General features: G+C 55.7%; 2 protein-coding genes and 1 long non-coding RNA gene across 5 annotated transcripts in view; 2 read left to right on the top strand and 1 right to left on the bottom strand.

The window, feature by feature from the left end:
- The window catches only part of NPLOC4 (NPL4 homolog, ubiquitin recognition factor), a 59,671-nt gene extending 46,254 nt beyond the window's left edge, over positions 1-13,417 (top strand). For 2 of the 3 annotated variants that reach the window (XM_034641707.1, XM_034641706.1), the window contains 5 exons: positions 3,458-3,529; positions 6,311-6,406; positions 7,617-7,733; positions 9,156-9,258; positions 11,067-13,417. In XM_034641707.1, coding sequence (XP_034497598.1) covers positions 3,458-3,529; positions 6,311-6,406; positions 7,617-7,733; positions 9,156-9,258; positions 11,067-11,224 — 546 coding nt within the window. In that variant the 3' untranslated portion in view covers positions 11,225-13,417. The remainder of the gene's footprint in view (positions 1-3,457; positions 3,530-6,310; positions 6,407-7,616; positions 7,734-9,155; positions 9,259-11,066) is intronic. The other variant, XM_034641708.1, reaches the window with a different exon arrangement.
- LOC117795767 lies at positions 554-4,133 on the bottom strand. The gene is made up of 3 exons (XR_004619908.1): positions 3,432-4,133; positions 1,969-2,117; positions 554-1,454 (listed from the first exon to the last, which is right to left on the bottom strand). It is a non-coding gene; the product is annotated as an uncharacterized LOC117795767 (long non-coding RNA).
- Positions 13,418-15,489: 2,072 nt separating the features above from the next.
- The window catches only part of FAAP100 (FA core complex associated protein 100), a 10,137-nt gene continuing 9,769 nt past the window's right edge, over positions 15,490-15,857 (top strand). The window contains exons 1-2 of the mRNA XM_034641549.1: positions 15,490-15,550; positions 15,714-15,848. Of these exons, the coding sequence (XP_034497440.1) occupies positions 15,490-15,550; positions 15,714-15,848 (196 nt within the window). The remainder of the gene's footprint in view (positions 15,551-15,713; positions 15,849-15,857) is intronic.

Here is a 15,857-nt window from a genome sequence, read left to right as displayed (position 1 = left end):
ACTGTATATATACCTATATTTTTTTCTAGCATTTTTTTCCCCCTAAAGATTTTATTTATTTGAGAAAAAGAGCACAAGCAGAGCGACAGAGGGAGAGGGAAAAGCAGACTCCCCGCTGAATAGGGAGCCTGATGTGGGGCTCGATTCCAGGACCCTGAGATCATGACCTGAGCCGAAAGCAGATGCTTAACCGACTGAGCCCCCAGGCGCCCCCTTCTAGTGCTTCTATATCTATTTATTGTAGCTCCGTACTACATTTTCGTATTTGTCAGAGTAAGACCCTGCATTCATTCAGCTTTTTTAAACAAATGTTTTAATTACAGGAGATTGTGTTTGCTATATAACGGGCATTATTCAGGAACATTTAGCAACCAAGAAATTGCCATGGCGCCTGGGTGGCTCTGTTAAGTGTCTGCCTTCGGCTCAGGTCATGATCCCAGGGTCTTGGGATCGAGTCCCTCATCGGGGTCCTTGCTTGGCGAGGAGCCTGCTTCTCCCTCTTCCTCTGCTCCCCCTGCTTGTGCTGTCATGATGTCTTGCTCTCTCTGTCCCAAATAAATAAGTAAAATCTTTAAAAGAAAGGAAAGAAAGAGAGAGAGAGATGGAAGGAAGGAGGGAGGGAGGGAGGGAGGGAGGAAGGGAGATTGCCAATAAGAGATTCTGAACAATGTATTGGCATAATACCCCTGTCTAGGAACAAGGATTTTGTGGCACCCGTGGCACCTATTCTTTCCCTTGAGTTGGAGGTAGCAAGTCTTGCTCAGCACGAGTGTGTCAGGACCGGGGTCTGTGGCTACAGAGTCCCTACAAGGGGAGGAGTGGGGCTGGAATGTGTGACCTCATGGCGCCAGCACTGGGTGGAGGAGGAGAGTGCCCAGTTCCGATGCTGAGCTCCTGAGTTGAGATGTGGGTGGACCGGGTCTCTAACCCCCTCTGCCCCTACCAGGCTCTCGATCTCAGGCACATGAATCACCTGGTAGCCCTTGGTGTCCTCATGCGTTGAGGACTGGTGGTTGTAGACACATGTCTAGCCTGGACTGTTTACCACCGGCGCCTAATATATGTCAGCTGCTGGTTCTTTTTGCATCGAGAGACACTTTAGTGCTTATCGACTGGACTGTTTCCTAGACAGTGATTCTTTGAGAAACTCTGTTCTGAGAACTTTGATTTTTTTCTTTGAAGTCAAATCAAGCTGCTGGCTGGCGTCATTTGTTAACCCTTCTTGCCAGTTGTTTTGAAAGAAGAACAATACAGTGGGGATTCCATTAGTCTTTTCCAAGCAAGATGGCACTCCTGGTCAGTGGCGCTTGCCCTTGTTCTGGCACAAGCACAGACATGGCTCCCTGGACTTCTCCAAGATATCACGGTGGTGGTGCCGCTGTCTGCAGACACGGCCGTGGCAGGTGCCAGGGCACCGGAGACCTCAGGCTCTGCCTCTCCCACAGGCTTGCTCCCTGTGGAAACGAAACCGCTGACACTTTGTCGGCTGCCGACCTGGGAATTAAGAGGCCCTCCTCCCCCAGCCCAACATCTGCTGATGCCCATAAAAAGTAATTGCTTTTGAGACACTGTATCGGGCTGGGGACTGGCTGGCAAAAACATGGATGTGGAGGCGTGGGGGAGAGATAGAAGTTACCTCTCCCCCCCCCGCCGGGGAACAGAGGGGGATGCAACACCTTTATTTTCTTGGGGAGCAGAAAGGTACAGTTGGGTAGTAAAATTTGAAAGAGAACAGCATGACACAGAAAAAAGAGAGAGGGGCATTTAACAAGAAAAATCCCTAGAGGGGAAGATTAAAGCGAACAGGTGCTGGAAGAATGTTTCTGCATATTAGAGCTTAATTAGATTTGAAGATGAATTCCAGACGGGCTAATTGTGTATGAGTTGTTGCAGGTATTTCCTGTGGGGCAGGCGTGTATTTTTGGAAGTGGTGATTCAGTTTGATTGGATTTGATTCCTGCCTCCTACCATGTCTCCTTCATCGAGAAACTGCCACTTCTGGGGCCCCAGGACCCACTCAGCCAGCTCGTGTCTCGGGCCGCCGCCGTCCAAGCTGGTAGAGCCACAGAAAGCTGGGCCTAGCCTGACTGCTGCAGAAAGCAGCACAGGGCGGCCACCTGTCACATGAAAGGACACGTGACTTACCAAATGGACTGGAAAGTAATTCCAGCTTCAAAGGAAGACAGACAGACAAAGCGGTGTGTTGTTTCCAGGAATGTGTCCTTTGATGGGGTGCTAATGGTTCCTGTTGTAGCTAGCTGGTTAGACAGATTTGGACCGTTTTCTGGGCGAGCTAAGGGGCAGGTTCTGGTTGGCAGCTCTCTTAAGTTGTGAATGGAGGAAAGGTTGGGAAGGCATGGATAAACCAAGAAGTACTGCAGACCAGAAATTTTAATTTCCAAACCAAAGGACCTGGGACAAATAGGACCTCTGGACTTGCCGTTAGGGTGACAGACTTGCTTCAACTGAGGAACAGCCTGTGAAGGTTGCCTCGAAAGATGGTGTGCTCCTGTGACGTCCCTGGAAAGGTGGGATGTGCTGGGGTGGCCTGGTGTCATCCTGCAGGCCTCAGGGGCATCTGCTTGGCATCCATTCGGGTCTGAGGGCTTTAATAAACGTAAACTTTTATGGAAGGCCCCATAATTGGAAGTTACGGATGTGTAATTTATATATGACTCGGTGAATGATTTATATGATAAGTGATGATTTAGATAGAAAATATGACCCCCTCTCACAGAATCTTTAATGAAAAGTGTTGGTTCTTATGAATTTATTTCTAGAGCTCTGTTTGAACTCAGCATGTTTGACATAAATCAGATATAATTGTCATTTTATGATTAATGAACATATGCTGGCCGTTTTTCCCCATAATTAAACTTTATGTTCTGTGCATCTGACAAAGCAAAACAAGTTTAGACTTTGACAGATTGGTGGTGGGGGTTTTCCACGTCTGCGTATTTGTGCGTGTGTGCTCATTTGCGTATGTATTTGTTTTAGTAACGTACGCATATTAAGTCAGGTTTCGGTGGGGAGGATCGTTAGGGGCCAGCGTTCAGACCCAAGACGGAGGGGCGCTTGTGCAGGACAGGGAGGCACAGGTGCAGCCTGAGGGGCAGGCGGGAGGGAGCCCCGGGCCCGTGCGTTGCTCCCACAGGGCAGCGTTAAGGCCAGGCCTCGCGTGTGTGCTGGGCAGGGGCCGTAACGCACACTCCCAGCGGAGACTCCCCGTCAGCCCAAAGCATGGCTGCTGTTCATGTTTTGGCCGTCATACAGAGCTCTAGGAAATGATGGAAGGTAGATACGTAGCAAAAATACGCACAGTTTCCTTTCTGCTCTTCATACACTCCGCGAGACTTACAGTCATTGACAAGGTAAGAAAGACAAGCATGTGAAAGACGAACCACATCACTGGTCAGCACACCTTCACTCACCTGCTCACTTCTGTTTCCTGTTTCAGGACATAGACAAGTTTGGCAATGAGATCACCCAGCTGGCCCGGCCGCTGCCCGTGGAGTATCTGATCATAGATGTAAGTGTGCAGCGTCCACCACCAGCCTGGGCAGCCGGGTGGGGGGCTGGGTGAGGGTGGCAGCGGCAGCTTGGATGGTTGTCCCTCTGCTTGGCCCAGGACAGGCACCCAGGAACGAGATGAATCAGTGAGCTCCTGTCATCCCTAAAAAGCAGACGATTTTAAGGGCTTTTTCTTCTAGTTTCAGGGTTTTTTTAATTTCCTTAAACAACTTAGGGTTTACCTTCTCCCAAACTAAAGTGCAGCAAAGGACCACTGACCTGGCCAGGTCGCCTCTGGAGGTCAGCAAGCCCAGCGTAGTGCCATGTGCTACCCTGGTCACAGCTCAGCTGCCAGAGCCGGGCTCATGGTGGGCCACTCCACCTGAGTCAGTCCCTGGTGCAGCCAGTCGTGACTGTCCTCGAGGGAGGTGGTAGTGTGCTTTCCTGGGGGAAACCCCAGGACCCCAGAAGGCAGCTGGCTGTGATCACGGTTCCGGTCTCAGCTCCTCTCTGGAGGCCCGCTCTGCTCAGGGAGGTGTGGTCCCAGGTCAAAGGGCAGCAGAGGGCTCCAGTATGAATGCCCCACACATTAGCAGCAGTCAGCTCTGTCCCAAGGGGCCGGGCAGTTGCTCGTTCCCTAACTGCTGCCTGCCAGGTTCTCTTCAGGCTACGTTTGGCCTCAGGAAGGGCATGTGATGCAGGCTGTAAAATATCATTGCCTGTGGAGCAGCGGGTCCCCAGGAGCCAAGCCCATCGGTGCTCCATTCCAATTGACAGCTCCCGAGAACGTATTTATTACTTAGGCCGTAAAGGCATCTGTTTTTAGACTATCTGGAGTGTAATGAAGATGAAAGCAGGTTGATGGAACATACACTTAGGAGGGGTCGGCGTGATTTAAAGCCAGCTTCCGGAGGTCTTCTCTCCCTGCGGCCTCCCCACCCCTTTCTTTTTACAAAAGAGCCAAGTTCTTGCTTAGTGTGCTGTGTCAGTAATGTTTGGTTGTGAAGGAACATTCCGCCTTGTGATTGCCAAGCTCTCCGTTGTCGTGGAACGAGGTTGGAGCAGTCCCTTGAGAGCAGGTGTCCAGAGAGGTGTGGTGTGCCCAGCCCCTCGTCGGGCCTCATGAGCAGGCCGCAGTTCAGGCGAGAGAAGGAAGGGGCCACATTCCCCGCGCTGCTGTGGAGTTGTGCGGGCATCGGCCAGATGACCTGACACAGGCTGGCTTCTGGACGCCCTGCACCCTCCGTGGGTGCCTGGGATATTCACAGACTGCCTGGTGAACTTTGGTTCTGTCGTGCTCTAAGGGGAGGTTACAAGTCTAACAGAGACGTCTCTTAACTCCACATCTGTTGCCTGTAGGTGTTCTGTCGTTGCTGGTCCAGCACGTGTCTGCCTTCCCAAAGCAGAAGTGCTGTGCCGTCCACAGGCCTTTTGTCTGCAGCGCAGGGAGCTCTCCTTCCATCTGTAGAGCTGTGACAGCAGTGGAGACTGGCAAGGGCTTGTGTCTGAGCCTTAGTGGCTGTAGGCACGCGGGGTCATCTTTGACGGAACAGACTGAGGCTTAGGATCCGTAGCTGACAGAGGCCACGCCCCCAGTATGTGGCACTGTGCCCGGAGTCCACACGGCTGCACAGTCTCATCGATGAAGGACCAGCGGGAGGGACGCCTGGCTACTGGCTCAGTCATTGGAGCGTGTGACTCTTGATCTCGGGGTTGTGAGTTCAAGCCCCACCTTGGGTGTAGAGGGGACTTAGAAATAAAATCTTTAGAAGACCAGTGGGGCTCAGGTCTCAGAGGCTGCTGCCGGCTCAGCTCGTCCTTCAGTGTGCTGGTCACAGCGGATCCTGGGGCAGCCAGCCTGAAACGGCCCACTGCCTTCGCTGATGCAGAACACAGACCAGAACAACATTTTCATTCTTTAGAAATAGTCCCAAAGGAGCCAGAATAGCTCCCCTAAATTGGGATGAGGTGTAATCTGCTGCCACTAGTGTCATATCGTAGAGGAAAGGCTGTGTCAGCTGAAAGGTGGTTGACAGCTCACACTTGGGTGCTTTCGTGGGGAGGGGCGTCTGTGGGGGGGGCGGGGGAAGAAAAACTGTATTTGTACTGATTCGTCCACATTTACCACTGTCCCCATATCCATTTTAAATCCAACATTACGTGTTGGATTTAAAATGCCCTCTGTTGTTACTAAAGCATGTCTGAGTCAAATGAAGGGCTTAGGTTCCCTTTGTCACAAGCTCTTGACTCCAGCCTGTCTGACGGGGAGAGCAGGACTGCCATGTGCCGCACCTCGGAAACATGGGTTCTCTTGCTGCCTGGATGTGCCCTGGCTCCACGCAGTGGGGCCATACGTCCTGAGGGGCCTCAGCAAGCTCTCTGGAGGTCACTGCGTTTCTCAGACCATCATGGCTGACCCTGAGAGTTCTCCGGGCCTCGGGCATTGTGTCCCCAGAACTCACCGTCTGGCTCGTCCACGGGCGAGGGCTGCAGTCTGAGCAGCTCGGCAGACAGAGCGTGGAGTTAGGTGTTACGGAGGCCTGCACACCCACACCGCCCACAAATGGCATGATTCTAAAACTTGTGAACGATAATCCTTCAGTTTGCTTCCCAGATCAGTGTGTCAGGGTTTTCACTTCAGGGTATCATTAACGGGGGACTGTCTACTGGGGAACAGTTGGGAATCTTTGGCCAGAGCCTGGGGGCAGGTGCTGCGCTCAGGGCTGCTTGGGGCACCTGGGGCCGCCCTCATCCCTGTGTGCAGCACAATTTATCAAGGGTTTGTGTTTTTGTTCATTAGATCACAACAACTTTCCCCAAGGATCCAGTTTATACTTTTTCTATTTCGCAAAATCCATTTCCTATTGAAAACCGGGATGTATTGGGTGAGACACAGGTAAGCTCTTTGTCTTTAGAAACTGCTGCTTGTTTATCTAGTGTGAGTGTTGTTTTTCCAAAAAGTACCAAGCTTCCAAACTCTCCTGATTGATTCTTGTGATGAAGCCCAGCTAGGACTTTTTCTGAGACACTATATTGATCACCGCGACACCCTTTCTGGGGCCGGGGCTGACGGATAACCGCAAAGGCGATCCCCGTAAGGCCTCAGGCCTGTGGATCTGCCAGAACCATTTTCCGTTAACTTCTTTTCTTCTCCAAATGTATTTGTCACTGTGTTCTCTCCCAACAACTTTTTTATTATTTGTTAACAAGCGTCATCTCCTTGTGGAGATGTCACTTTGCTGTTTGCTCTGGCTTCCTCCCGTCACCCTGCCGCGTTTCTAACGCACTCTCCGGGCCGCGTGGGCCTCGTGTGGCCTCGTGTGGCCTGGCCACCTGGGCTTTCCAGCACGTGGCGTGGGTCCCACGCTGCACGTCCTGTGGCCTCCGCTGCAGACTTGCCTCATGCTGCCACACGGATGGTCTGGGACACACATTTGTTCTGAGGTCCTAATTGCTAACAGGTGTTGCAGAAAAGAATATAAGGAGATTTTCTTGGGAAGTGTGGTGCTTTATTTGCAAAACCTCTCTAATGCTTTGCTCTCCTCGCGGCCCGTCTGTGCAGGGACTTGGGTGCTTGTAGAGGAGCAGAGCCACTTCCTGGGTGGCACTCTTGAATCTCCTGTGTTTAGTTTTGCTGAAGGTGGGAGTGTTGCATCATCCCCCTGACACACACACACACACACACTCCTCGCTGTCCAGCTGCCCGAGGTCAACAGTGCAGCTCGACAGCAAGTGCAGACAGGTCTTCTGGCCCCAAAGTGATCCCACAACCCACTCTCCACCTGGAGGGGCAGGGGGCATTTTCTGTCTTTTTGAATGTGTCTTCCAGCTGGATCAGCTTTATACACATGCTCTTACGCACGTCGATGAGTCACATGTACTGACAGCATCTTCCTGGGAGGATAGAGCCATAGCTTATGTTGTAGCCGCGTGTCGCTCTGGCCTGGGTCCCCATCAGTGCTTACAGAGCAAGATGGGGAGAGGTGTGTGTCTGCACTCTGCATTCAGCCGTGCCTCAGGAGGGGACAGATGGCTCTCTGGGCTGGGTACTGCGGCTGTCCTGGGATGCTCGTGCTCACTTGCTGCCTCCTGCCTCATCCCTGTAGGACTTCCACAGTTTGGCCACCTATCTGTCCCAGAACACCTCATCCGTGTTCCTGGATACCGTCTCGGATTTCCACCTCCTGCTGTTTCTGGTCACCAATGAGGTCATGCCTCTGCAGGTACAGGCCTGAGTGTGCATGCCCGCTGAGCACCTCGCTCTGGTGGTCCCCAGGTGGGGTTTGGCTATAAACAGAGGCTTCCTTTCCTCACCAGTCAGAGCGTGGCTGGGAAGCTGGGTTGAAGTCCCTCTTACTTCCTGTGGGCAGTGGCTTCTCACAAGAGGCTTACTGGTACAAGGATGGAGTCTTCCCATCTAGCATTTGGACCGAAACAGCTTCCTTAAGTGTCTGCCCCCGTGCTGGAGGACAGTCCATTTGTTAGAATTCCACGGGAGCAGAGCGTCCTCTGGCGTGGAGCAATCTGTAGAATTCCTGTCCTAACAGTTCTAGAATCAGCCTCTGCTTCTTACCGATCCCGCCCCTCTTCCTGAGTCAATGTTGGTTTTATCGCCTTGGCCCAGAAGGTTGGCTAGCGTCCAGGTCCTGAACGCACAGCTGCGTAGTTGGCACTTGAAGACACGCTGTTGGGGAGAAGAGGGCGGTGTCATTGACAGCGGCTGCTGTCTGAGCAGTGTGGGGGCTATGGGTCCAGCCAGGAGGCCCTTACTTTGTGCCTTTTTTTCTGCCTGAGATCCAAGGAAACACCAGAGGGAGGGAATAAATTCTTTCTGAGCCTCTGACTTGACATGTTCCCTGAAGGTGACAGAATAGAGTGGAGAGGCCCCTCTGTCCCCACTGCTCTCTTGCATCAGGCAGCCTGTGGCTGTTTTGCTGGGTTTAGCTGGTATCTGTATTTCGTCCCCAAATGACCCACTTCCGACATTGAACATCAGGCACCCTGAGACTCCCCTCTGGCTTTGCCTGCCTTGTTAAGCCCAGAGGGTGGCCCATGGGCCCCAGGTGCAGCCCCTGCCTGTCCTTGGACAGGCGGCAAAAGTCTGGGCTCTTCACACCAGGGCCTCCTCGCCAGTAGATGGGTATTGCTTGGCAGTCACCTGTTAGAAAACATGTTCTGGGGAGCCCCTGAGAGCCCTCAAAGCCTTATTAGATTCCCATTATATAAGCTCTTTTAACTCTCTGCAGTTTGACCCTGGAGGCCTAGAATCTAGAGACATGGTTGAGAAGATAGAGAGCCGTGAGGGTGGAGGATGGACCCCATGACTACGGGCACCTGTCCGTGCGTCCACGCCCTCAGGATAAGGGACGTGAGCTTTAGTGTCTTGGTGTTGGAGTGCACTGGTCTGCTCATGACAGAGAGCAGCATGGTCGGGCTACTTGGGAAGAACTTAAATTTAGCTCTAAAATTTAGCACTTGATTTTATAGACCTCAGCGTGTGGTGTTTTGTGTTTCATAGTGACAGCCTGTGAGATTTTGTAATTGTCCCTGAACTGTGTCTTGATGTTGCGGGAGGAGAAACTTATTAATGAGAGTGTGACCACCATCGCAAAGCAAGTGGGAGCCTTTGTTTTTGGTTCTTGTAGGACAGTATCAGCTTGTTGCTGGAGGCCGTGAGGACCAGAAATGAGGAGCTCGCCCAGACGTGGAAGAAGTCTGAGCAGTGGGCCACCATTGAGCAGCTGTGCAGTAAGTGTCCTCCCCTTCCTCAGTCCTGGGGGTCGTGCCCTCGCACTGCCACTGCCACTGCCACAGCCCAGGGAGCCGGACACAGACTTTGCAAACCCGAAGGTCCTAGAAGCCTGACCCCAGATGCGTTGTGATGGGTATCGCAGGCACTCAGACAAGGACACAGGCGTTTTCGTTGCTGCAGCCTGCGTGCTGTCAGGGCCACACAGATCTTGGTGCACAGCTCTGTACGTGCATGGATAAAGAGGACACGCTCACCATCCAGCGTCTTAGCAATTTGAAAGTCACTGTGTTAGAGAAACAGAACCTTCCATACACCACAGTGTAGAAAGGTCACAAATCTTAGGTCTTCTCAGGCTTTTCTTTTTCCCTTCTTTTGGCCGGTCCTCAGAGCTTTCTCGAAGGATAAAGAGGAAAAATCTTACAGAATAGATTGTCCAGGAGCCTGAGTCACCTCGCTGCCCCAGGGGCTGCCTTTGTCTTCAGTCCCAGGCAGGAGCTCCCAGTGCAGTCGCCCCATCAGCCGGGAGCTCCGGGTGGCAGGCTGTTGGCGCCGTCCCTTTCCCTTTGTCTTTGAGAACTACTGGAATGCCCTCTTCAGACGGCTTTGAAAATACATATAAAAAATGTTTGTACCATTTTCTCAGGGTAGTGGATTAGATACTAGAGCCAAAATTAGCCAAGTGGAAAACCTCAGTGGAACCCAAGCTGCGAGGGAGCCTAGTGGACCCTCCTTCTCTCTTGGTGCCAGTGCCGGCGGGGGTCAGTGGTCTGCCGTGCCTTGGTACTGGTTGTGCTGCGCTTTGGGTCACGCTTTCCTTTCTGCAGTTCTGACCGAGCGGTCGTGTGGCTGACCAGATGTGCGCTCTTGCCCTCGTGTTCTCAAGTGCCGTGCAGTTATTCTAAGGCCGAGGACAAGTTCTTGCCACTAGATTCCCTAAAGCGAAGGCCCGCAGCCTCGTGTCCTTGGGTGGACAGTGGTGCGGTGCCAGCCGGCGGCACTCAGCCCCGGCGGAAGTCTCCTGCGTGCCGGCCCCCCGGCGTCTACACACACGAACACCAGCCGCAGAAGCTGTTCTGTTGTGGGGCCGCCAGTCAGCCCAGGGAGCAGCCAGTAGTGTCGTAACAATGTGAGGTGAGGGGGCACTGAGCGCCGTATAGGACTGTCGAGTCCCTGTGCTGTACCCCCGATACTAAGAGGACATCCTGTGTCCACTATACTTGGATTAAAAAGAACCTGGGTGACTTAGACTTTCACAGAAAGAACAGCATCGCTGACCAGGGAGATGGGATGTACAGTCCGTGAGCCTATCGCCATTTGTCTGAGCGGCTGTGGGGCAGCTGGAAGCTTTGCGCACACTGCTGACAATGTGAAAGCTGCCAGGAAGCCTCGTAGAAACATTCACTTACTCAGGTCCAAGAAGCCCGCTTCTGGGTTTTTCCCTGAGACATGAAAATAGGCCCACACAGAGATGTGTGCGAGAGTATTCTGGCAGCTTGTTGATGATAGCCCCAAACTGGCAGCGATCCACACAGTAGCCAGAGGTGGTGCGCTCCCTGAGAACCCACACCCAGCCCAGCAAGCCAGCAGGGTGGCGGTGGGGTTGAGTCCGTTCTGCAGACAGCAGCTCTGCGCGGTGGGTTCTGTGTGCGAGCCGGGGCCCCGCTGCAGCCGGCCTAGAGCCCCATCTGTGCCTGTGGCTGTTTGTCTCAGAGTCGCCTTGCCCTCTGCCGCGTGGTAAGGTAGAGCTCTCGGGGAGGGGCGGAGACACTGGACAGTGACCGACGGCTTCTCTTCCCACCCACAGGTACCGTCGGAGTGCAGCTTCCGGGCCTCCACGAGTTCGGCGCCGTCGGGGGTCCCACGCACGCGGCCGCGGCCGCCATGTGGGCCTGTCAGCACTGCACCTTCATGAACCAGCCGGGCACCGGCCACTGCGAGATGTGTAGCCTGCCTAGGACCTAGGGCTCCCGGCCCTGCTGGCGGGACGGGGCCTAGCCCCGCCCTCTCCGAAGCCGGGACCATTGTAACCATCGCCCCGTGGGGCAGCCCTGAAGGGCTGGGCAGGGCGGTTGCCTGCGGGTCTCTGACCCACAAAGCTTCTCAGCACCGGGCTCCCCTGGAGGGAGAGCCAGGCTGGTGCTCTGCGGGCTGACACCAGCCTCCTAGTGGAGCAGCACGACGGCCCCCTGGACGCACTGTACCAGTCTCCAAGGTGGTGGAAGGATCTGGGCACCTCAGAGCCACCACCCAGGGTTGGGAGGGGCGGGGAGGGCTGACTGCTGCCATCCAGCTTTCTCTTCCCTTCCTTTTGGATGCTTTTTGTTCTTGCCCCTCCCGTGGTTGCAGTTGGCGGTGTCTGGTGGCCACTGTACCCTGTTGCTGTGGCCGCACCCTGCCTGTGAGGGCTGCTTCTTCCCCTGCCGGTGGCCGTGTCTGGTGAAAACATGAGTGGGCCCAGGGTTGCTGGCCTCCCTTCTGCTTGCCCTGCAGGTTAATTTGCTGCCCGCCCTCCTCCTTGCTCTCACCTGATATACAGGTGGGATTTTTAAAGTCTGCGTTGGTTGTAATAACAGTTATCAGTAATTTCTGCCCAGAAGACTTTTATTTATTTCTTTTTAAGATAAAAACTACATAAAGGGGGAGCAAGAGAGACTAGTTCCCACTTCCTTCCCTCCCGTAGTGAGTCCCTGGGAGTGGGGACGGGGTGGACACAGGGTGGGCAGGGGCGGATGGGGACCCACAGTCAATTCTTGGAAGTAAACCTCAGTGCCTGAGACTTTCCTGCCAAGCCACACAGCTGCCACAGCTGTACACTCCGTGGTCTGGCCGGAGGGCAGCCGTCGCTCCCACCAAGCATCGGCCCCTCCAGATGGGCCAGGCTGCCTGGGGCGAGCTGGGTTGCCCAGGACCTGAAGCTCTGGCCCCTTTTGCCCTGTACACCGTTCTTCCCGTTGCCCTGCCCAGCCCCAGGTGACAGAGCTATTGCAATAGGCCTGCGTGAGAGAGTAGGGGGCTTGGCCTGGTGTGAGGGTCCCTGAGACAGAGGTCACAGTCAGGCCTTGCATGTGTGCTCGGGTCCCCAGGGAGTTGTGGGCGGCACCCCGATGCCTCTTTGCCTTAATAAGGGCCATGTCTCTGAGCTGCATGGCACCCACAGGAGAGGCTGGTCTGGACGTGGACTGTGCTGGGGACTTCATGTCTCTGCCCTGGGGGTGAGGGGAGGCCTGTGTGACCCTCCCTTACCCGTGGCACAGAGAACTGTGTTCTCTGCGTGTTGGCTTCCCATGGTAGGGCTGTGCCTGGCACCTCTAGGTCCACCTGGTGTCTTGTCTGCTCTCAGGGCCAGGGACCAATCAGGTTGGGTCTGGCTTCAGCAGAGCCATCGGTTGTTGGGGGAGGGGTGGGCAGGAGAGGCACGGAGCATAGACCCCTTCCAGTGTGTGGCGGCTACCTCAGCTCGAGCTCGGCTCCCGGCCGCCTGTGGAAGGGCTGTCCACGTCTGTCCAGCCCATGTCGTGTGGTCCCTGCCGTCTGGTGTGAGGCTGCAGAGGGGCCTGGTATCCCTGGGCCCCACGCTCAGCCTCTGTGTCCTCCAAGTCCCTCCCTACCAGCTGTTCCCTTGTGTCGCCTTCACCCACCAAGCTGGCTCCCGTCTCTCTTCAGCCAACATTCTCTTGACTCTGAAGTTCTGGCAGATGCATAATTCGTTTCCTTTCGTCTTTTAGCTGAAGGAAAAGCGTTGTGATTTCTCTGCTTCTGGTTTTGAGTCATTCTTTGTTCAGTAACGCACTTTATTGTCCAAATAAACAGACTCTGAGCTCAGCGTGAGGGTGTGGGGGGCACCCTGCCAGAGGCCTTGGCCATGGGTGGGTGTGTTGGGGCCCCCTCCTGCACAGGGGAGGGAGGGGCCCCCCAGCCCTACCTGCATCCTGCTTGCCCTCCTGTGGACACAGCCTCTCGCCATCGGGCGAGGGGTGACTGAGCGCTCCGCTGTCCAGGTGCACACAGCTGGCTGCCTCGGCCTCCTCTGACAGTCTGCTCCTGGTGCTGCCGCTCCAGCTCCACTTGGGGCTGCAGGGGTACGGGAGCTGGGTTTGCGTTAGCGCTGCCTGGACTACGGTCCTGCCGTGAAGCCAATAAAACTCCTGAAGCAACTGCTGAGCTCCCAATTGTGTTCCTGGGCCGGAGGCCATCCCTGCAGGCTGCATCGAAGTCTGCTTTGTGTTGTGTGACTTCACTTTTCTCCACACGTCACTGTCCTCGCTGATGTATTTGGACCACTGAAGGATAGAGGCCCCAGCGTGTCATCGGGGTGGAAGGAGAGTGTGTCCTCCTTCGGGGGCTTTCCTGCCTGTCAGCCATGTGGCTGCTTCTGGGCCGGGGGGGGGGGCAGGGGCTTGCAGCAGGCAGCAGGTGAGTGATGCAGTCTGGAAGTCCCCCTGAATGTACAGCTGTGGGGGTGTGAGGCCTGGAAGGGACATGCTGCCTGTCCTGAATTACTTGCCGACGGCAGCCAGAGGCATTCCCTCTTGGTATTCGGGTACCACCCTGTCCTCTGGCCCTGGTCCTCTGACGCATTGCTCCCTGGACAAGTACATAGAAAACAGCACCTGCCGACGTCGGGACCCTGGGTGCCTCTGGTCCTGCCCCCAGGCCTGGCTGCTCCCAGCACTGGTGCAGTGCACACTGCCAACCATAGTCCCCAAGTTGGGGTGACTGCCATATGTGGCCCTTAGTGCATCTCAGACTGAAGTGAGCCGCCCCCCCCCCTCGGGAAACCACAGGAAGGCGGTGTGCGGCTGTCCTGCACACACCGTGGCTTCTTCCCAGGGCTGGTGGTGTCTCTTGCCCTTAGGAAGATCACACTGCCCGCAGATTGGACATAAAGAGCACTGACGGGAGTGCGCACCTTGCACACTCAACGCGGGTGGCTGCCTTACTCCACCTCCCTGCTGTCTGAGCCGGCTTTCAGCCCTTTGTCTGTCAGCCAGGGATCAGCGCCCAGGGCCCCGCTCTTTGTTTAGACAGACTTGATCATAAATCCCCCCATCACAACAGAGGGACCCAGTAGGGACCCAACCTAACAGTGTCTGCAGGAGTATGCTGGCCAGCCAAGGGCTAAACCGGGGTGGGGGGGTAGGCCAGCCCGCCTCAACCCACCTCTTTCCAGATCCACTTCCTCACGTGCTCATCTTCTACAGGATAGTCCCTTGGTGTTGGGGAGCAGCCTGGGAGGACTGAGCTGCGAGTTAGTGTGAGTGGGCAGTTCACAAGGAGTGGTGGTCAGACTGGCTCAGAAGACTTGTGCCCTCTCCTAGGAGAGGAGCCTGCCACCACTTTCCAATTATGAAGGCCTAGTGGGAGTTGGTCGTCTTCATGCCTGCCTTTCCCCATCCCAGTGTTCCCAGCCCAGATTTCACCTGGGAGCAGAAGGGGTAAACAATGGACTGTAAATGCCACGTTCACAAATGCCCCTGGGAGTTCACCCCAGAAACAAGAGCAGTGGTTGCCCACTGCCCTGTGGGCTGAGTGCCCACCTCAACGTCAACCTCTACAAGACGGGTCAGAACCTGTCCCAGCTCGGAGTCCTGGCAGACACAGATGTGCCAGACTCCATGATGCCAGCTACACGTCCAAGCCCAGGGGATGCTGGGCAGCATGCTGTCGTGGTTCACACCCACAGATGCCTCTCTCGCTCATGGGTGTCTGGCCTTGGAGAGTCTCCCATGGCCTTAAAGAAGGTGTACCTGATCTCTCCATCCGCAGACACCCTTCAGGGACGCTTTGGGTCTCCTGACTCATCCAGAAAAGAGCTCTTGGCCCCTCTCTGGTCAGCACCTCTTTCCAAAGCCCTGGGAAATATGAGGGGGAGCCGCCAAGGTGGTGGGGAGGAGAGGTGTCTCGCTTCACTCTCACCCCCAGACTGATTGTTGGAGAGCCATCATCCAGTCAAACCAACACACACACGAACAGCTCGTGGGCCAGGCGTGGAGGGAGGGGCCCCTCAAACCCTGGGGTGGGGCGGGCATCGCGCAGCTCAGCTGCTCAGAGGGAGGTGACCCATTCCCCGTGCAGTACAACCGCTCCCCCAAACCCCACAAAATCGCTCTAGGAGCGGGCTGCCTGCCCCGAGGAGGTGGCTTCCCGCCGGCGCCCCCCTCCCCGGCTCTGGCCCAAGGGAGCCTGCGTCCAAGCAGGGCCCCGGAGTCGGCCCAGTTCCAGGGTGCATGAGGGAGGCGCGACGCGACTCCGGGCCCAACCCCCAGGGCCGAGAGGCCCCGCACAGAGGTGGGAGGGGCTGCAGGCCGCGGGGGTCCCCCCCCACCGACGGCGCCTGGGGCGGCGCGAAGGACGGACGGGGTCCGCGAGCGCAGGCCCTGGGGTGTCCTGCGTTTGGCTTCAAACACGTTGGCCCTCTGGCAAACCGCTGTGTCCACCCGCCTCCTCGCAGTGGTGCGGCCCCCGCCCCCAAGCCGCGGCTCGGGCCAGGACCTCAACACCGACGCTGCGGAACCCGCCCGACGGCCCGGCCCCGCCCCCGCCCGGGCAGCTTTACGGCGGAGGTCGCGCCGCGACGTGGGAGGCCGTAAAGCGC

This window comes from Ailuropoda melanoleuca, chromosome 13 (genome assembly GCF_002007445.2).
Source record: "Ailuropoda melanoleuca isolate Jingjing chromosome 13, ASM200744v2, whole genome shotgun sequence".
In the NCBI taxonomy this organism is placed as follows: Eukaryota; Metazoa; Chordata; class Mammalia; order Carnivora; family Ursidae; genus Ailuropoda; species Ailuropoda melanoleuca.
The sequence above is the reverse complement of the archived record's forward strand: the minus strand, read 5'-3'. Positions and strand labels throughout refer to the sequence as shown.